The following is a 22,657-nucleotide window of genomic DNA, read 5'->3' as shown; positions in this document are numbered from 1 at the left end:
CGCTGCCTGGCTTTAAGCGGCGGGGATCGTGTGGGAAAAAAGCTTGTATTGCACACAACGCAGCCTGTCTGACGTGGAGTTCCTGTGCAACCGGATCGCCATTCTGGGCGAGGGCAAGCTGCAGTGCCTGGGATCGCTGTCACACCTCAAGGAGAAGTTCGGCAAAGGCTATACCATCTTGGTGAAGACGTTACCGGACCGGAAGCAGGACATTTTGTACCAGCGGGACGTCAGCAAAGCAGTCACTAAGAGCTTCTCTCAAGCCGAGCTGGTGTACACCTACGAGGTGTGTGCATTGGGGGAGTGATGGGTGGCAGGTGCTCCCTGGCTACATCTAAACCTGGGGCGCCGTAACATAAAGCGATTCCAAACTTTTCTGTTCCAATTCTTCAATAAGCCCTTCGCGATATGCCCAAAACTTGTTTGGGCCGCCCCCACTTCGCCTGTCTGTCACGCGGCTTACCGAAAACAGCAATCGCTCCCCATCTGATGCAACGTGTACACACTGATTCTGCATGATAAGACAAAAAAATATTTCTGATTCGACGCCTGTTCGTGATTAGCACTCTGCTATAGGTCAAAACATTTTGGGCTGCGCCCACTTCGCCTGTACGTCGCGCAAGGTCCCAAAACCGCGAAAATTGACGCGTAAAATTGACGTGCACGTATCTTAAGATGAATTAATATGCTGAACAAAACTGAATTCTTTTGTGAATAGGCGAAGACTGCCCCGTTTCGAAAGGAATAGATGATGGCTGCCGCCGATCAGTCAGGCACTGGCTACTCGCACTTTCGGGGAGCATAGGTTTATTCGGTATAATAAACCTTTTTGAGTGTCCGTATAACTTTATCGAGCCCTTTCGGCACGCCTACGACGACGCTCTGCCAACTCTTCTTTGCTGAGTATCCGTTTTAGCGGCAGTCTTGACTTTCCGTTGCATGCCGCCGTGATTTTCGACCAGCCACCGCAAGCTAAGTAGGGGAAAGCGGACCAATCGCAGACGCCGGCACTACCCTCTGCATTCGGCTATCTATATTCAGTTCACTGGATCGGCCCCACCGAATCCCTCGCCACTTCAGCGTGCTCCTCGCATTTTGTCACCTAATTACGCAGCAAAAACGGCTCAATGTAGGCAATGTTATTCGTTTTCAAAGCAAACGAAAGTGACCTCCCATAAACGAAGAGAGCGTTTGATTCGGCTGTTCAGGCAACGGTGCGGGTCACCGCCCGATATTTGCGTCAGCGGTTGTCTAAATTTGACGTCAGGAGAATGGAACAAAAAACATATTGGAACAGTTTTACGGTATAGAGCCTCACAGGGGTTGTATCGCGAACTGCACTGTGAGGTTCAGCGGGCGTAATCAAGTAAATGTAAATAATAATACAGGGAGCTTTTTTTAGCTGCACCAATTTTTTTTAAATGAGAAAAAAAACACAAATCATGGTAACGTTATGTTTACCATTTCAGTGTAACGATAGGCAGCCTCTGCATACAGAGAAATTTGCGCAAATACGTACCTAATTAGCGCAGTTGCAGTAATTATCTATCGAATTATCAACAATAGGTGGCTACAACAAATGAGTACTTTGGAGCCCATGCTAGACACTACATATCCCAACGATTAAATTTTGAATGGCGGATTTCATGTGGGAGCTGCGCGAACAACTAGACCCCCTTGGCAGGCTCCTTGAAACCGAAAAAAGCTGTAAAAAGAGCGTCTATGTCGTCGTTGTCCCCCCCCCGCTTTTCGTCAGGTCTCCGAGGTCACCGCCGGTCCGGCCCTTATCTCCTCGCTGTCTGCGGCGTTGTACAATTGAATGGTAAACATAACATTACCATGATTTATATTTCTGTAATTTTAAAAATTTGGTGCAGCTAAGAAAAAAGAGAACACCCTCTATATCGCCAGTTATTTCGGGCGACGTGACCGTTTTGAAATGTGTAAACACGGAATTAGACTTCATTGATGATTCGCTTCAACTTTGCGATTTAAACATATGTGCCGTAAGGTATTTACTGGAAAAAAATTAATGTACTTAGTTTATTTTAAGAGAAGATTGCGTTGTCTTTTCGTGAAAATGACGTCCGAACCGGTAGATACTGTATATGTAGCGACGTTGCTGGGGCAAATACTGTAGGCATTAAAAAAAAAAGAAAAAGGCGCCCGAAACAAAAGATTGCACTGTATATAGGAAACATAGAGGGATATGAGAGCACTCCGTACCAATATTTTAGTTTTGTCGCCATATACCAACCCTGCGGGACACATTGGTCTTGATGACTGCTTGATGCATCGGTAAAAAAAAAAAAGGAAGACGTTTAAGTTTCGCCTTTAAGAGTGAAATGCGATAGCATTCAAAGACCCCTTACTACTTTTCATGCTTCCCGGCAGCTGCAGCCTATGTAACCGTAACGTTTACCGGGAAAGGCTGGCCGCGAACGCTATGCACGAAGACAAGCTTTTGTTTTTTCTTTAGAAACGCGACCTTTTGTATGGCTCGATCTCCTGTTATTGTTTCGCACTTTTAATATTTCAGACTGAGAAGAGCTAATATGAAGGATATGCGCTGTCGGTGTTTTTTTTTATTAGATTTATTTGTGGGCTGCCGTTCTCAGAATTGCGAGGAATAACATTGTGAAGAATGAAAGACAATGAATGCGCAGCTTTGGTGGTAGAAGAGCGGTTGCGTATGCGTGGTTCGGAATTTGGTTCGAAATTCTTTTTGCCGAAGCGACGTCCAACGCCGACACCGGATTTCCTCCGGCACGGGGCCCTTCAGGCTAACGCGTTAATATGAAGAAGAAATCGCCGATGCGATACGACTGAAATAAAAATTCAGTATACGTCCAAGTGCTGAATTCACATAAAACATTTAATTTTCTGGCCCCACTCACATATTCTCAATGAAAGAGGTGCTGACACGGGAACATCTGTTTCATTTTATTCATACGGGCAACTGAGCCTATAGGACTTCGAAATTTGAATTGCACTGCATCGCTTTCTAAGGCTTTGCCCTGTTGAGTTTATTCGCGTCCTTAAGAATGGTATTGTACATACTTCGGGAGTTCTTTCATGACAGCAACCTGTTTTTCAATTTTTTACAACTCTTAATTCAGCGCTTTGGGCAATGTTGAACGACCTAGCCATGACACCTTAACGTATCGGGGTACAGTATGGTCGAATATGAACCCGTTTCACTCGAGCCCAGAGCCCTGTCCTCGGCGTTTTGTTTTTGAGGCTAGCCTTCTAAACTCATCTCAAGTGATCTCACTTGAAACGAATGAGTTTGCAGCGATTGCTCTTCAGGAACACGTCATTCCGAACTCTCGTGGCACCTGTGACATGTGTAATAAGTTTCGCCTCGCGGAAGTGGTTTGCAGAAAAAACGCCATTGTACCTTGCACTGATGGACGTTAAATCAGGCACAGTTATATCGTGGTTTCGGCACACGAAATCCTAGAATTTAATTTTATTGGTATCAGTTTGTTGAGTGGCCTTCTAGGTTTTTCTTCGTACGTGGTCAACAATGCACACAGGGAACATTGGGATCAAGTCATTTAGATACGAAGGGCGACAAGTGCTCGAACGTGCTTAGCTATGAACCATTTTTTTTATTACGCATATTCGCAGCTAGTCTACAACAGCCACACTTGGCATCTGTTGCTGCCACTGACTTTTTCAGGGGGTGCTGGAGTTCCGCATGTCCCGTGTGGAAATTCCTTGGAGCGAGATGTTCGCCCGCATGGCGCGCATCAAGAAGCGCTTCAAGCTCCAGGACTTCTACATCTCGGACACATCACTGGAGCAGCTCTTCCTCAGCATTATTCGCAAGGAGGCCAGCGAGGCGGCGGCCGCCGCAGCCGCCGCACAAGAGCAGCATGCTCCAGTGGTGGGACACACCATGGCCACCACGCTGGGCATCTAGCGCGCTGTTCGTAGCGCGTAATTCGCACCGCTAATAAATCCACACGGTGCATTCATTCATTCATTCATTCATTCATTCATTCATTCATTCATTCATTCATTCATTCATTCATTCATTCATTCATTCGTAAGCCACATATGAAACACACCCATTTGTATACAACATAGTAATACACTACGTTGGTTGGAGCCATTACCATCCCACACACGTACGACAATGGCAATATGTGGCCACGGCCATACTCGAACGTCGGTGACAAAACGTCTGGAAAATCGCGCTTTTTCAAAACGAAGTGCAGCCAAGTGTCACTCCGGAGGTGCTGAAATCTCACATAATATTTCTAAGGAAGTTCTTTAAAGCAGAATAATTTTTACAGCGACGCTGTTTACCTTTAGCCCCGTATGCTTCTCGCCCTTGCCCGGGGTGGAAGGGGGGGGGGAGACACTTGGGCCGGCTTACGTCCGTGTCGTGGCGCGTGGACAGGATTGCGTGGGCCGGTCCCGGAGATAGTGCAATACCGGGGCGATGCGCGGCGGAGGTGAAGCAGGCTTCAAGCACTGCGACAACTTCCAAAACTAAGTAATATCGGCATAGCGTGTTGCCATATTTAATAAGGTATGCAGCCCATGTGGTACAACTAGTGGAACCAGCCCACGTATGCAGCCTAGACAGCTATACGCTGACAATCCGTTCCCATGTGAATGTTCGCGCCCCAACGAATTTTTGCTTGCCCTTGATGACTGCCAGTACCGGTATTTCCACTTTGCCCTACTTATGGTTTTACGAGGAGAATGCCAGCAAACTTGAGAGTAGAAAAAAATCGGGAGGCAGAAAGAGAAAAAGAGGAAGGTGGCTGGAATAACAACTGAACTTCATTTATGAAAACGACGTCCCCCAAGTCCGTACTGAACATGCGCAGGCCCGACAAAACAAAAACACGGTCAACACCTTATCTGTACACGTCTACAGTTATCAAGAAATAAAAGCTCTTTGTTGGTTAGGAACACAGATGGCGCGCTTACACACTTCACGGGGCCAAGTTTATAGATGCGATAGGCTTCAATCAGCTCTCTTTCCTGCTGAGTCTTAGCCTTCGTTAAGATTGAAACGTCACTGAAGATAGGGTTACGACCACACTCTTTATAATGCAGCGGAAGATTACCTCCTGTGCCTGTGGGTATTAGATTTGCATGCTCACGCATGCGATCATTCAAGCGGCGACCGGTTTGCCCTATGTAATCTCTAGCACATTTCAAAGGAATACTGCACAGTACACATGTGTCGCACGTGCGGTGCTTCACGACATGCTTGGTATTGCACGTACTCTTTCGCGAACTGTGCTGCGAGACCCTAATGCAAAGTTTTGCAAGCTTACACGGCGCAGAACAAACCAAACTGACGTCGTTTTTTGCCGCCATCTCTTTCAATCTATGTGAAATGCCATTTACATATGGCATAACCACCAATTTATTTTTTATTTTGTCTCGCACTTCGCGATTCCCCTGTTTTTCATTTTCAAACACTTGTACACAGATTCAGCCACTGCAGTGGTCAAAGTCTTTGGATGGCCTGCTGCTAACAGTCTCCTTTCTTGCTGGGCGGCACTCTCTTGCATTAGATGCGTACAACTCTTTTCCACCGCATTCGACAAGCACAAAGAGGCTATGCCACGCTTGACCAGTTTCGAGTGAGCGGATTGGTACTGTAGCAACGTCTTTTTAGTTCTTGGACTATAAGCCCAGCAAATGTGACCTTGAGTGTGAAAGGTTAGAGTCAACTTTAAAAACCTGATGGAATTTTCTTGCGGTGCCTCGTGGGCGAAACTACGATGTCGAGAGCAATGCTATAAAGCTGATAAAATGCTGCAAATGATATCAGTGAGGCAATCACTTCGTCTGATATTTAAGAGAAGCAGGAAATCGTCAACATACCTAAACACCCAGGCAACACGGTAATCGGTAATGGCGTCTGACAGAGACTTGTCGAATTTTGCTAAGAAAATACCGCACAGTACCGGCGCAACGCTTGACCCTAAACATCCTGCCATATAATTTAACAAAAGTTACCGACAAGTAAAAAGATAATCGTTCCATAACATTCTCAGTCGAGAAGCCACAACTACCTTGAAAAGAAGTCTCTCCTTGGCATTCAATAGCTTCCCGCACTGCCACAAAATGTTCACCATGCGGGATAGAATAATACAGTTTTTCAATGTCCACAGAAAATGCCGTGTTCGCTGTTAACACTCCCGATCGCAAAACGTCGATCACTACGTTTGAACTGTCCATGCCGAATGTGTCCTCAGAGGCAAGGTTATTCAAGGAGCGTTGCAAGAACCTTCCAACAGGCTTCTGCCATGAGCCTTCTTCTGTCACTATGGTTCTCATAGGGTAGTCAGGCTTGTGCGTTTTTACAGTGAAAAACGCGGAAAGTACATCACCCTTGCTCTTCTTAATAGTCTTTTCTAACAACTCCAGGTTAAGCCTCTTTAGCAGCTCCAAAGCACTTCTTTTCCCTTTTTCTGGTTTTACGCACACAGCCTTGAAGTTTTTGTTCAAAATTTCTTTGGCTTTCTTAATGAACAAATTATTCGGGAGGACACATACCCACCTTCCTTATCAGACTCCAGAATTCCAAGGTCATTGTCAGTGAAGAAACGTACAACAGGCCGCATGAGCTTTTCCGAGGGACCACGAGAAGGTCCTGAATTCTGGAGTTGTTCAATACCCTCGGATAAGCACCTTTCCTTCTCCTCGAAATGTGCTTTTCGTGATATCTCCCGGACAGTGGCTAGAAGCTGGTGACCACGCAAGCTCGGTGCCAAGGCGAACTTGGGTCCTTTGACCAGCAGGTCGTGCACTCCAGCTGGAACCGAAGCGTTGTCGAGGTAGATCACGCGTCCAGTACCCGGGCTTAACTTGCTCCGCTTCGGAACATAACGAATCACGTCACGCCAGAAGGCTTCAACAAATAATCCAGCTCGGTGGATGTGTTGACGCAACAGAGCTGGTCGCAAACGGCAATCTTGACCTTGAAGGCACGTCAACCTCAGCCAATCTTGTGAGTGCCTGACTTGTCTCCATGTCTCCGAAATTTGAATCTTCGAAATCCTCTTCCAGTGTCCCTCCGATGGCGGAAGCGTTCTGAATAGCGCGATCACATCATCGGGTGGAACACCATTCCTGATGCACTTGGAAAGGTGTCGTGCTTTGATCGTGTAGTAAACTATGCCGTCCACACACACGTTAGTACGGATTGGAGAAGGAAAACGATGTAGGAAAGAGCCCAAGGAACAAGAAAATGAGTTCATGAGAGTGGCTTGTCGGTCTAGTTGGTACATGGCTATACTAGGAGAATGCCAGCAAACTTGAGAGCAGAAAAAAATTAGGAGGCAGAAATAGACAAAGAGACAGGAAGGTGGCTGGACTAACAACTGAACTTCATTCATGAAAACGACGTCCCCCAAGTCCGTACTGAACATGCGCAGGCACAACAAAAACACGGTCAACACCTTATCTATACACGTCTACAGTTATCAAGAAATAAAAGCTCTTCGTTGGTTAGGAACACAGATGGCGCGCTTACGCACTTACTGGGGCCAAGTTTATAGATGCGATAGGCTTCAATCAGCTCTCTTTCCTGCTGAGTCTTAGCCTTCGCCAAGACTAAAACGTCACTGAAGATAGGGTTACAACCGCACTCCTTACAGTGCAGCGGAAGATTACCTCCTGTGCCTGTGGGCATTACATTTGCATGCTCACGCATGCGATCATTCACGCAGCGACCGGTTTGTCCTACGTAATCTCTACCACATTTCAAAGGAATATTGTACACTACACATCTGTCGCACGTGTACGTGTCGCACATGTCGTATTATTCTAAGCCGCATGGTGAACTTTCTGTGGCAGTGCGGGAAGCTATTGAATGCTAAGGAGAGACTTCTTTTCAAGGTAGTTGTGGCCTCTCGACTGAGAATCTTATGGAACTGTTATCTTTTTACTTGTCGGCAACTTTTGTTAAATTAGATGGCAAGATGTTTTTACAGAAGAATGGTATATGTATACGGTCAAGTGTTGCGCCGGTACTGTGCGGTATTCTCTTAGTGAAATTCGACAAGTCTATGTCAGACGCCATTACCGATTACCGTGTTGCCCGGGTGTTTAGGTATGTTGACGATTTCCTGGTTCTCTTATATATCAGACGAAGTGATTGCCTCACTGATATCATTTGCAGTATTTTATCAGCTTTTCAGTATTACTCTCGGCATCTTATTTTCACCCACGAGGCACCGCAAGAAAATTCCATCAGGTTTTTAGATTTGACTCTAGCCTTTCACACTCAAGGTCACATTTGCTGGGCTTATAGTCCAAGAACTAAAAAGACGTTGCTACCGTACCAATCCGCTCACTCGAAACTGGTCAAGCGTGGCATAGCCTCTTTGTGCTTGTCGAATGCGGTGGAAAAGAGTTGTACGCATCTAATACAAAGCAGTGCCGCCCAGCAAAAACGGAGACTGTTAGCGGCAGGCTATCCAAAGACTGTAATCACTGCAGCGGCGGAATCTGTGTACAAATGTTCGAAAATGAAGAACAGGGGGCATGGCGAAGTGCGAGACAAAATAAAAAAGTATTTGGTGGTTATGCCGTATGTAAATGGCATTTCACATAGATTGAGAAAGGTTGCGGCAAAAAACGACGTCATTTTTGTTTGTTCTGCGCCGTGTAAGCTTGCAAAACTTTGCATTAGGGTCTCGCAGCACAGTTCGCGAAAGAGTACGTGCAATACCAAGCATGTCGTGAAGCACCGCACGTGCGACACATGTGTAGTGTACAGTATTCCTTTGAAATGTGTTAGAGACTACATAGGACAAACCGGTCGCCGCTTCAATGATCGCATGCGTGAGCATGCAAATCTAATACCCACAGGCACAGGAGGTAATCTTCCGCTGCATTATAAAGAGTGCGGTTGTAACCCTATCTTCAGTGACGTTTCAATCTTGGCGAAGGCTAAGACTCAGCAGGAAAGAGAGCTGATTGAAATCTATCGCATCTGTAAGCTTGGCCCCGAGAAGTGTGTAAGCGCGCCATCTATGTTCCTAACCAACAAAGAGCTTTTATTTCTTGATAACTGTAGATGTGTACAGATAAGGTGTTGACCGTGTTTTTGTTTTGTCGGGCCTGCGCATGTTCAGTACGGACTTGGGGGACGTCGTTTTCATAAATGAAGTTCAGTTGCTATTCCAGCCACCTTCCTCTTTTTCTCTTTCTGTCTCCTGATTTTTTCTACTCTCAAGTTTACTGGCATTCTCCTAGTAAAACCATAAGTAGGGCAAAGTGGCAATACCGGTGGTGGCAGTCATCAAGGGCAAGCAAAAATTCGTTGGGGCGCAAACATTCACATAAATGAAGTTCAGTTGTTAGCGCAGCCATCTTCCTGTATCTTTGTCTATTTCTGCCTCCTGATTTTTTTCTACTCTCAATTTTGCTGGCATTCTCCTAGTATAACCATGTACCAACTAGCCCGAAAAGCCACTCTCATGTACTTATGGTTTCCTGCCACCCGTTCCCAGCTTCCTTCATATTCGGCATTCCGAACGGTGTAGTTCAAAGTTACGAGCGTCAAGAAAGCTAATCTCTTATCTCGTTCCTTATCACACAAGGTGTTGCTGCAGTGTGTTGACCCGCATGGCCTTCCCGTATGCGTGCGACTACTTAGTTTACAGGCGGGCGCTCGGAAACCGGCGCCGCGCGTGCGCCTATTTGATGCGAAAGCATTTCGTGTCCCCCGAGGCAGGAAAGCCGGCGCTGCCCGCAACAAGCGGCACCAAAAATCCATGTTACGTCATCAGTGTATTGTATGACATCAGTGGTAATCCAGAAGATAGTAAAAGGTGTAACTTCACTCAGTACTTATGGGTAATTAATGTGAATTAAAGTGAATTAGAGTGACGTAAAGTGAATTACATTTAAAACAAATTAGAGTGACTTAAGGTGGAGTAAAGTTAATTGATGTGAAGTGCGTGAAGGTGAATTGAAGTGGATTAAAGTGGATTAAGGGGAATTAAGATCGGTATAGATTAGATCAAGTTGGATTAACGTTGGTACAAATTAGAGCAAGGTGGATTGAAGTGGTTTCAATTGTGTTAAGATGGATTAAGGTCGGCACACATTTCAGCAAGGTGGATGTTGTAGAGTTACGAATGGCACGTGACAATGTATGACGTCGCGTATCATTGACGTAACCAGTTAATTAGATTGGATTTTGGGGTACATACGTGCGAAAACCGCGATCTGATTATGAGGCACGCCGTAGTGGGCGACTCCGGGTTAATTTTGACCACCTGGGGTTTTTAAAACGTGCCCCCCAATGCACGGGACACGGGCGTTTTTGCATTTCGCCGCCGTCGAAATGCGACGGCTACGGCCAGGATTTGGTCCCACGACTACGTGCTTAGCAACGCAACAAGAAAGACACTAAGCAACCACGGCGGTTGTTACCAACCACCGTGCTTAGAGGCTTTATTTATTCATATACCCTAAGGGCCCATTCGGGCATTACATAGGGGGGGGGGGAGCCAGTTACAATTGGAAACGTGTAGAAAAAGAACATTGGTAAGATACAGTGACAGTGACATAATTATATACAGAAAGAATAACATACGCAAGTAGGCACTCAACACAGAAATAATCACACATTTAGGAAAACCTTCAACTTCTTAACAAAAATATCATGGTTAATGGCAGATACAATGTCCCTCGGTAGTCTATTCCAATGATATATTGCCAAAAGTAATGGTGAATGACGGTACAGATTAGTGCGAGCAAAAAGAGGTTGCACTTTAAATGGGTGATCAAAACGCTGAAAAATAGTATGAGCCGCATTGATGTAAGATTCGCGGAACGGGGATCTACTATGATAAAGCGCGTGAAAATGTGATAACAATGTTATTAGTCGGCGCTTTTGAAGAGAGGGCAATGAAAGTGATTCCTTGATGTCCGTAACACTGTAGTTTCGCGAGTATTTTTTTGTGATATATCTTGCTGCTTTATTTTGTAATGCTTCGAGCTGATCGATCAGATAGGTCTGATGCGGATTCCAAATAATGGATGCGTACTCTACCTTGGAACGAACAAGCGTAGAGTACGCATTCAAATCAAATTCAAATGTTTTTGCATTCAAATCGCGTAAGAATACTTAAGTGACGGTTAATTATTTTTGAGACGCCCGAGAGGTGATAATATCGCGTCCGGCGATCCAACAATTGACTACTGTAAGTTTTTCACTGGTTTCGTTTCTTCTGACGGGCGCGCACAGCTGAGTTCGCTTCCGGCGCTCACAGAGCATGCCTCGCGTTCGCTGTGGCCGTTGGTCACTGGAGCCACTTTCTCTAATCTACTTTATTTTATTTGCACTGTTATGGCTCTTGATTATTGAGTTTGACGTGGCTTGGAAGTCGCCGCACTGCCATCTTCGCTTAACACCTTTGTCGCGACACATGACAAAATGAAAAACGAACCTGAACAAGAAGAAATGTAACGGGCTCTGGTTCTGTCGAAGTTATGGAACGAAAGAAAATGTGTGCACTTGAGTACATTCGCGAAAATAAAAGATATTTGTTAGTTTACCTACGTATTTAAAGATAAGCCATGTAAGACTGCACACGTAAAAAAAAAATGTGTCGCTTTAATATCACCTAAAAATCATTTGCTCGTTTTTTTTTTCTAAACAGGTCACCTTGAAGAAGTTACAGGTGTACTCAACATATGGGATCCTGGCGAAAGGAATTTCTCGAAAAAGCTTGACCTTCAAGGGGTTAATGTCTAGACAGCGATGTAACTGATAAGGCCCCATTCACACAGCCGTCATTATCTCCGTCCCGCCCACCGTTACGGCATCAGCGCCGTGAGCAGACGTTTCTTCGTCGGTTTCTCTTTCAAAGTTTGGAGGGCGCTTAAGCTTCTCAACTTCTTAACTTCTTAAACTTCTGAGAGCGTGAGAAGCTTCTTAAACTTCTCACGCTTCCCGGCAACTGCAGCTTATGTAGCCGTAATGTTTACCGGGTAACGCTGGTAATGAACGCTATGCACGAAGGAGGGGGGGGGGGAGATTTCTGGTAGAAAAGCGTCCTCTTACGTGGAACGCGTATACGCGGAGGCGAGCGCATTTGAATGGTGTTGCAGGGAATCGGGCTTGCCGCTTTATGACTGATAGGATTTGTGCGAACGAAGAGGTTTGTGTTTGAGTGTCCACGTAACAGAAATATGTTTTCTCGTATATTCAAATTACACTCCGGTGCTATCATGTCTGTAGGTTGCGTGTAAGTCGTACTTTTCGATTTTTCTTACACATTTTACTTTGAGAAATTCAATTAGTTCAGCAACGTCTCTGCGTTACACGGAGGGCCTGCTTGGTTCGGTATGCGTGATTGTATATACTTTGATGGACTGTATATATGTAACATCATTTAACTGCGCCTTTCCGTAGGTGTATGTGATTATATGCTAGCGAGTGAAGACTTGGACATTACTTTGAAAACGTGCCGTGTAACAATGCTTCGTTTTTTCACATGTTATCGTCTTGCTGGAACTGTGCCATGATTGCGACTCAGTGTTCGTATCGTCTCTTGTTGAAATAAACTTTTCTAAACACAAATCAAGTGCACATGTATTTTGTTAAGAAGTTTGTTGAAATAAACTTCTCTTCAACTCCATATGTTCTGCAACACAGTGCCCTCCGATATTTTTTAAACATTTCAAGTAAACACGAGCATCGCGTTCAGAATGCCGTCACGATCAACGACGCCATACGCTACAGCGCTACGCGCTGCGGGCTCGGCACAAAAAAAAAAAAGAAAGAAACAAACTAAAAAGAATCGTGCGCTGCTTTCTGGGCCTTTCCGGTATAACCAGCGCTTGCCGTGACGTCACCAGGGTGCATCTGGTGATGTCACCAGGAGCAGACTGTCGATTGGTCGAACTAGAACCTACGACTTCCGGTTAGTCTGCCAGCAGGTACGCGGGATCCCTGCTCTTCGTCGTGTTGCTCAATTGTGCGCACTTTGCGAAGCGGTAACTACGGCCCGCAACGCAAGAGTCGAATCGCTCGCTTTCCAACGCAGTTGTGCTTTGCGGTCTGATTAGCCATGCGGAAAGGGTTCGACATTATCTTGCGTTGGCTAGAAAGCATCCGTGTGCGGTGCTTGGCTGCAAGAGCTCCGAGTGGAAAAAACAAAACGACGTGGAACCGGCTGCCTCATGATGACGTCCTGCGCAATGGCTGGCTTGAGTGCCTTGGAGCTGTTTCAGTGAGTTGACCTAGTAATGTTGTACTGAACGCATATTTTGCTCACTTGTATAGCTCCCCTTCTGTTTGGTTGCCGATCTCGCGGAAAGCCTAGCACGCCGCCTCAACGTACCAACCCACATCATCACCGCGATCTGGGGAAGGTGGTGACGGCGGCTGTTCATCTCCAGCGCAGGTGCTTGAGCACAGCGTGTCACCGTACAGATCCATTATATTGGCGAGCCTTTCTAGACGTGCGGACGACACAGAGTCCACAAGGGCAGGCTTCGCAGTAGCACGGGCCGGCACGGCAGCAACCGCGGGTAACCAAGAAGTGCGGAATCGCGGTAACGGGAAGTGGACAGCGTTGGAAAAGCGCGTTGGTTGGACGTTACGTATGACACGTCACATTTGGAGGGGCACTTGCTGAGGAGGAGACCAGCCGATGAACGGAGAGCAGCGAAGGAAAGAGCGAAGCGAGCGAGGGCCCAGTTTCGACCATCAAACGCGTGTAACTCCGCCATTGCGGCACCATTTCGAAAAATTATCGCGGATGCGTGTTCGTTGCAGACTAGTGCACAGCTGCAATAGCGCAACTAAATTTCGACCTCTGGGTGGTTTAGGGGACATTTCACGCTTTCGTGTTAAGATAAGACGCCATCGACACTGGACGATGTTGTCGACGTCGCTGGCGTCCCGTTGCTAAGGGGGCACAGGCAGGAAGCGCTCTTTCCAGACGGACGCCGGTGCCGTGACGATGACGGTACTGAGCGGATGACGGCTGTGTGAATCAGGCCTAAGCATAAACGTGAGAGACTTTGCATTGGTACTATGTTAATCACAGTTAGCGGGAACACGTACGGCTGCGCGTGGCCCCGGTCCGTGCTGCGCCAGTGCTGTGAGCGCGGTCACGCATCGAAGTAAACTTGCGCAGCCGCAGTGATGCCAGAGGTGATAAGTACTGGCTCGCTGGTCGAAATAACGCAGCAGGCCACGTCGTTAAGCATCACTTCGTCTTCGCAGGCTTGCTTCTATGCGCCGCCGTGCCCGCAGCACCGGCGCTGCCGTGTTCATTTCTAACTATGGAATTGTAGGCGAAAAAAAGTGCTGCTTTAAACACAAAGGGGAAAGAAATTACGATATGATTGGGCTCCGTGGCCTTTGCACAGCATCTTGCCGAGCAGGATGTGTGATAGGCAAGCTGAAAGCACTGCATCTGCTAGATTGTTTTACCGGGAGTCTGGAGCCCGTGCAAGGAGTGTGGATGCCGCTTAGATGCAGCCAACATATTTGATGGCGATGCTGCATCCATTTGTATACTTACCTGATTTTCAGGTACTTCCTAGCATGGACGGCAGTGCTTTTGAATTTTTGTGTGTTCTGCTTGCGTTTGTGGTATTCCATGTATTAAAGAAAGAAAAAAATAACCGTTGCGTTATAGTTGAGTGACTAGCGGGTTCCACTTCCAAATGCGCGTTAGTTAAATGACATGGGTTGAAACCCTACTGAGAGTGGTTGTCAAGAATTCTCTGTTCCTTCACGTTGTGGGCAATGGCAAAACTGTGGATGGAGGCATGGGATTACGACGACAATTTTCCATGCGTGTCATCGATGACAACGACGGTGGCTGTCAGTGTAACGGAATGGACGGACGGAAGGAAAACGTAAACCAAATTTCGAGCACTTAACCAGTGTCCCAGTAAAATATAAATCTCAGTTTAAATATAATCTCTCACAGCATATTCCTAGCCATGCATTCACCAAAAACGCAATTTCGCCAGAACCGTCAGTAAAAGCATGGTGAGAGAAAACACATTCCGGGCATGGCCCCTTAGCGAAGGCGGTCGGCCAATGACAAACAGCTCTTACCGATTAAAAGCTTTAGGGATTCGGCAGTTCGGTTACTACTATTTTTCGATTAATGACCCTTGCTTTCCGCGGCGAGAACTTGGTGTGGCGCCCTCTTCCGAGTGACGTCACGGTCAGGACGCCGCTCGCTCCTGCTCGCTCGGCTGCTGCGCGCGCTCGCTTACTTCGGGCATGCTAGGAACTAAGTTGCAAATAACACGCGTTGGTGGGCTAGAGGGCACGTGACTTGGAAAACAAACAGGGCTAAAAACGGAACTCACTCAAAAGACACAAGGCACAAGAATGTTTCGGATGCTTGCTGCTTTCACGCCGGGTAGATGAAGTTTGTTGAAAAATAATTTCCGTGTGTTCGGTGCGTAAAAATTTCTACAATGTCTTGCTCAAAGTGGGAAGATTGCCTTTATTAGTTAGGACAGACATTGCACTTTGTACGGAACAGCTGCCTTCCCATTTGATGTGGACATTGGAAGCGCTCCTTTAAGCTGGGTACTGTCTGAAATCTTCAATCCAGCTTCCATTGTTCTTGCGAGCTCTAGTCAAGCGTAGGGCCCATAGCAATATGTAAAAGGAAGCGTTAGACATGAATTTTTGCACGTAATAAATTTCTAGCGATATCATCGTTCACTTTAACTGCCGCTCAAAAAAAGAAGCGTTATTCATTGCTCTTTTTAAAAGCGCGCGTTTCACATACAATAAATACTTCACGAATGCACGAACTCCGATAACTTCATATAAACGCTTCGTGCTTAAGCGGAAGCGTTGGCTCGAGGCCAAGTTTGATTTCCCAATGCAAATAGAAGTGAGGCGTGCAGACAGGACACAAGAGTAGAGAAGTGGACAACACGAACGCCGACTATCAACTGAAGGGAGCACTGAGGCGAAGATAGAAGACACAAAACTCATCTGCGCATGCTCAGGAATGGTAACACCGCGTGTCAATCGGGTACACGTGCCGGTCTACGTTAGAGATAACTGTTAAGGCACTTAATCTCTTCCTTATGTAAAGTAATCGAAGGCTGACTCACGCACGTACTTCCACCATTATGGATATGCCATGCCTCTACCATTTCTCTTGATTTACCTACTCAAATGAATCTAAAATGAAGGAACGCTTTCATGAGACAACCGGTACACATATTCAATGAAATTCGTTGCACTCGAGAGATGAACTCCACCATTATAGAAAGCACAATTTCGATTTAGGACTTCAACGTTGTTTTTGCAGAACTCGCCGAAAGATGGGCAAGTTAGATAAATGCAAGCACGAAGCTTACAAATCCATAATGCTGTGCCAATAACAACTATTGCGATTCTGTAAATTGCATTTGTTAGAGTGTGGCTCAAGCAGACAAATTTTATGTATACGTTTAGTTAGTTAGGTAAATGGGGTTTAGTGGCGGCAAAAGCGGCTAAGGCTATGCTGTGCCAAACACATATATACATTTAGAGCTTGCATGACCTTATTATAGTGTTTACGAGGGTTCAGGGAAAATCTTACAAATTAGCGGTACAAATGAAAGCGTTGTATATATATTACATTATCTGTGTACGCTTTATATGTATTATTAAGGGCAGTTCACAAAAGTGTATCGTTCTTTTATTGTGGACTTATAGCAATAAACCTAACAGTGGAATTTTCTTTTCTTTATTTTGTAATAATAATGAATTTTGTTCAGGAAAATTGGTGGCTTAAATTGAAAATTGACTTCCTGCAGTTATTGGATCTGAATTGTTTAAAGTCTCTGGCCGTCAAATGTGAAGGTCTCCCGCTACAGTATTAAGAGTTCGAACTAGAAAAATAAGTATGATTGTGCTTCATGGCCAAAATTTGACAAAACCAAGAATCTTCAGGAGACAATTAGCTTTGAAGTTAGTCAATTTTAATTCTCTTTAGTGCTTTTTTTTCTGAGTGTTGAGGTGTTTCAATCGTTATTTTTTGTTGAGTTTCTGAGAACTGATTTCACTGCATTTCTTTCACATCTCCTCAATAAATACTCTTCTAAAAAGGACTTTTCAATGATGCACTGCACATTTAATTCTTAAATAGCTAAGCAATGAGCCTTCAAAAGTAAAATTGTACGAGAACTTTTGATATGACTTAATTTTATACAAGGGATACCTATAAGTAGAGCAAGTTGTTTTTTCTTGTCGGTTATCTCATTACTACGCTCTCACGATTCCTCACATCTCGTTAGTTTTCGTTCATTGCACAGATAAATGCGTCTCCTACGTGGATGCAAAATTGTTCTGTTATAGCAAGTTAAGTTTAGGTTATGAGTTCTGGCGTAACACACACATTCGGAAGGCATTTCTTCAATACAAAATTATATTTTTTTTACTCTTTATATAACACTTTCATCTGCCTATTAAATGTGCTCTCTAAGTAGACTAATAATATGTACTTGTATTCACCTACAATGTTTGCTTAAACTATGCGTGATACCTTAAAGTCGATGGAATCTTTCATAGTGACCTGCAGCTCCCCTCATTGGACGATGCGGCACACTCATCTCACTGCGGCGCCAACTGGGCATCGTTGTGGCACGGTATTTAGCTGACGAAATCTATCCGTTCATTACAACTTCGAATTGAAACCACGAAGCAGTACTTTACAGCGCCACTTGGAGTGTCCTCGTTATGGTCTAGTCAGCAGAACCAACATTGTGCTGCTTAAAAGAGGAAAACTAAATCCTGCCTTCTGCAGCGCCATGTTTTCAACCATCCTGGTTTGCGTGCAAGCAAAACTGTACACTTCGTGAGCCCATAAAGCACCACCGAATAAAGACACCGCACTCCTTCTTTGAGTGTGCTAAATGTTGAAAGCGTGCCTGAGCGAATTATTAAATTTCCAGTATGTCCCACACAACTAACGAGGATTAGACTTCTTGATGGCTGCAACCGTATGATCTCAAGGGCATATATGGCCCATTAAATTGGGCCGAGCAGCTGTCTTAGCTTTGCAAAACAAATTGTCATAACTGTTCCTGCAGCAATATAAATTTGTTAACCACTGACCCAAGGTGAACGTGTAGCCTTGAAAGGGATTCAATGCTTGCTGCCTCTCCGCGTACTGACAGCTTTCTGACAGTTGCAATTCGTTTCTTTTAGTTACTTCCTCTCATAACGGGCATCGAACAACCTTCTTGCACTTCAAACAGTAGATCTGAGTTAAAGTGCCAGAATCTGGGTTAAAGTGCTAGTTAAGTTCTCCTGCTACTGCCTGACGTTTCAGCTATCCATTGAAAAAATTGGGTTTTTACCTTGAACTGGCGGTGTTAATGAGTTAAAATCAAGTCAAATGTAGAAGTTATATGTAGCAGGCATTGTGTTACCTGCTATTTAAACTGCGGCGAAAACACACCGTCTTTTATTGAGATGTCTGATCTTAGTTATTATGGTTATACATGGATTGCCCACCTAAACTGACGCTGCAAGAGTAATAATCACGCATGAAAGTTTGCAGCCCGTAAAAGCTGCCTCTGGCAAATAAACTCCTCAGACCTTTTTCATAAATATTTTACACACAAAAACAACGGGAACTGTTCTTTGAAAGGACCGCCAGAAGTGTGTTAGTATAGATAAGTAGAGATAACCAACGGAAACACTGCAGGAGGCTCGCGTACACCGCCAGGGCTCTAGCAGACGACAAGCGAGAGTCCTGACCCTGAAGCCACGCGGGCGGCGCTCTCGGGGCACAGTCGGAGATAATGGAGCCATATTATTGGTTAATCCCCCCAAATTGCAGATGAATTTCACAAACAAAGAAGCTTTTGAGTTAGTCACAAAATTTTATGCTTTTACATTTATGACGGCCATTTCTTGGCCGAACCCCCGCGGTCATTTGCGCTACTTCGCGTGGAAAAACCCAATGAGGTTTGATGATGATGATGATGCCCTTGATGAGCATCGCCATCATCAAGCAGAAACAAGGAGGTTTAAGACAGTACAACCACCCTACCACTTCGTCTTTCTCGATGCATGTGCAACTCTGAAAGCGTGCTTCGAGAACGGTTCCCGTTTTCTCGCCGCGGAAGTGTAAATATTCTGGGCTCGTTTTACGTGCGAGCGAACAGTACGCGCGAAAAAACGTGCCGCTGAACAAACACTTCTGTGCCCGCTGTTTCACGCTAACTCATCCAGTGCCTCGCTTTGTTCTAAGTCCATGTTGTGCTGTGGTATCTGTACGGGGTAACTCATACTACGTGGGCTAATGGAATGGCCGCACCGGAAGGGGTGCAGGCTGCGTTTACCAGGCAGGCATACGTACCTTGTGTCGGGTTGACGCTGATCATGCAGGGCGCACCCAGAGAAGAGGCCTCGTGCTGACTCTCGCCACTGCCCAAATCAGGGTCAGTGGGGCACAGAATTTTTGGTAGCGGGGGATCGGGGACACCGGCCGAACCGGGCCCCATCCCCCACCTATGACAATCAAAAATAAGGCCCGGTAATCCTGCGCTGCCTGCTTGCCGCAATTTGGTTATGCGGCAAAGCAAGCACGCGCTGAGAAAGTAATGATACGCGCACGCCGTTACCAAAACTCTCGGCGCAATGTAAGCGCTCCTATAACCATATTTCAGCGAACTAATAAAGTAAAACATTTGTATGGTCCAGTTCCCGTTTCCAAATGTTCGTCTTGTTTCCTTCGCTATTTCGAAGTTGTGCTGACTCATGAAAACGTTTTAGAACACCAACTTACCCAACCTGACACCCTTGTGAACTTCGAAACTTTCTTTGGCAGCCACCCCGGAGTTCGATCGGCGCAGGTTTTCGTTCCTTGGACGACATCATTCTGTCGTCAGTTAACATTCATAGGGGCGCAAGTAACGTTACAGGACCGACAATGTTGCATCAGTGAATGAACTACTGGTTTGCGTAATAAAACAATTCTCAATGACGTGGAACCTGTACATATCTGTGGACTTACAGGTTTCTCTAAAGCACACACACCTCTTAGATGAAATAGGGAATGCTATTAGAGCGAAGCTGTATGTGGCTAGCCAATTTATCCGTCCGTCAGTCTGTCGCCTGTGCAACGAAAACTACGAAAACGCCGAAAAAGAAAAGACGAAGAGAGGCACGCGATTGGCGGCGCTAGTAGTGACGTCGTTGCTCTCTGTCGCAGCCGGGCACGCGCGCAGCAGTTTCTCTCTGGCTCCGAAATGGGTAGGCCACGCGTCATACGTACTCCGGCGGAGTAGGCAGCTTGCGATAGTCAACGCTGCGAGCAGAACCGCGAACGAGCTCGTCTGCGCCGTACCGATGCTGCAGCCCGGGCGGGCACAAGAACTTGTGCAGCCGAGCGCAAGCCACAACTGCGTACCGAGAATGCGGCAGCCTACTAAGCTGTCGTTTAATTAATTGTAGGGATTAACTAAGTCGTAAACACAGGGGACGCACGTTTCAGCTTCGCTGGTTTTACTCAACGGCTTTCAGAGCGTCCGTTCTTGCGCTGAGCGTCGGCGTAACCGAGCGAACGAGTACAGCGAAGGATGACAGAGCGAACGCGGAGCGCAGCGGGAAATGAAAGACGGCAAGCACGAGGAAGAAAGCGGAGGAGGAGGGAATGGCCAGAACGTGAGAAGTAAAGCATAGTTCCGCGCAAGACGGGCTCCCCACGAGACGTTCATTTGAGGGATCGCCAGCCGTTTATGCGCAGGCGCGAGTAAGAGCGGCCTCGAGAGAGATAATCTGGGGGCTTTTGCTCCCTGAATATATGACTCTGCCTAGGCACTACGGAGAAGGTTTCTTAGCGCGTGTTATATGCGTTTGTCCCTAGGCGTGCCGGCATTGCGGAGTGGGGTTGAGTTTGTTTACGCTCGGACGTTGGCTGCTGGCGAAGACTACAAGCATTTGCTGTCACGATACAAAATTCCGCGGCAAGATATGTTCAACACTTTTTTAAGGCGAAAGCCTTGAATGCCTCATCAGGTGCTGCCCTTGAAAACGCGGCGTTCGGCGCAAAAGTCACGTGAGCTCGCCTTGCGCAGAGACGCGCCCGTGCCACTGCTGGCACGTTCGTCATCTCCTTCCACAGCTGGCTCCGATGCCACTCATCATGTCAGCGTTACCGAACTGCCCCTCGCCCTCGTGCCACGGCTCTCGCGTTCGTCGTCATCTTCTTTCACGTCTTGTTCCGATGCCGCTCGTCATGTCAAAAGGCAACGCTAATTAGGATAGACTTAATTGAGGCACTCCAGCCCGCGACCTTTGGTAGAAGAAAACAAGTAGTAAGAAGTAACAACGCATTGGAATCAGAATATCAAGTAATTTAATGATTGTCTCTTGAGTTCGCAAGCTTTCGCCTTGACCCTTTTTGGCGCATGCTAAAGTGACTGCCATTTCTTTTTGGTTTCTCCAGTTAGAATTTCCAGTTACATAATATCTACTAATAATAATATGTACTAATAATATCAATAATAGTAATATTGACATGCGTTATTGTGAGGCGAGTAAATTATCAAAAATAAAAGCCTCGGCCCGACCATAGAAACATAGCAGGTAAACACCAATTACGAAATAAATGATTTGGGACTGGGCAAATTGAATTTAGGAGAAAAAGAGTGCACCGTCACCATCAGCGCAACCAGCCCTCGGCAATGAGATTGATCAGCGGGCTTTTTTAGAACCTTTGTTTTATATTACATTTCCTGCTGACTAACAGACTCTGTTGTTTAATCTTGATTTCTTGCACTGTTTATCTTGGTCTTCTTGAAATTGTCTGTATTTTCCTGCTCTGTTCATACTGACTTGACGTTCTTGTTGATATCTTCTTGAGGTGTTCTTGTAGCTTGAATATTTTACTTTATTGCAGGAAAGGAAAAACACGAGAAACTGTTGGAACCCCATCCCGTCACGATTAAAATGGATTATGTTATTGATTATCTATTTATTTTCCCCCTATAGAGCCAAAGGAATTAATGTTGGCCATCCGTATTAATTCCTTTCTTTTATAGCTGTGCATTGGTTTAAACTATCAGACTGCTCTTGGAGATGTAGGGAGACTGTTTTGTTTTCTAATTTTATTGTTAATTGTTTACTTTTTTCATATACTTTACGTAATATCACTTGTACATTATTTATCATTCTCGGATGTGTTTTATATTCTTATCCTTTATTTCCCCCAGTTTAATTCGCTATTATAATAATTTATTTTCATCCATGGAAGGTGCGGAAATTTGTGTTTTTTTCTTTGTTCTACAGTAGTTATTGTTTTCATATTCTTGTTTTTCTATGAACATTGCTGTCTATGAGCATTTTCTCGTTTACAGATGTGCTGTCTGGAACTAGGAGGTATCTCATATTTGTTAGTAAATTTATTTATGGTATATGGACGGCATTTGTTCACCATCCCATGTTTTTGAAGAAGTCTACTTGGACACATAGAATGAGACATATTTTCAATAATAGAATATATGGGCCATTTAAATGAAGGGTAGTTTTTGCTTCCTTGAATAATCTTTTTTTATATGTCTTTCCCTGTTTTTCATTTTGTCACTGTTATTTTACTTTTCCCCCATTGTTTTGTATTTATTTTCTCTTCTTTTCCATTTCTAGTCTTTCTTCTTTCTTTTTCTGTTC

At 45.4% G+C, this 22,657-nt stretch overlaps 1 protein-coding gene across 1 annotated transcript in view; it reads left to right on the top strand.

Moving 5' to 3' along the window:
* The window catches only part of LOC142578350 (phospholipid-transporting ATPase ABCA3-like), a 107,301-nt gene extending 103,351 nt beyond the window's left edge, over nt 1–3,950 (top strand). The window contains exons 26-27 of the mRNA XM_075687747.1: nt 64–286; nt 3,686–3,950. Coding sequence (XP_075543862.1) covers nt 64–286; nt 3,686–3,928 — 466 coding nt within the window. The 3' untranslated portion in view covers nt 3,929–3,950. The remainder of the gene's footprint in view (nt 1–63; nt 287–3,685) is intronic.
* The last annotated feature ends 18,707 nt before the right edge of the window (nt 3,951–22,657 follow it).

The sequence above is a fragment of the Dermacentor variabilis genome, chromosome 4 (genome assembly GCF_050947875.1).
Source record: "Dermacentor variabilis isolate Ectoservices chromosome 4, ASM5094787v1, whole genome shotgun sequence".
NCBI lineage: Eukaryota > Metazoa > Arthropoda > Arachnida > Ixodida > Ixodidae > Dermacentor > Dermacentor variabilis.
This window is presented reverse-complemented; position numbering and strand designations above follow the sequence as displayed.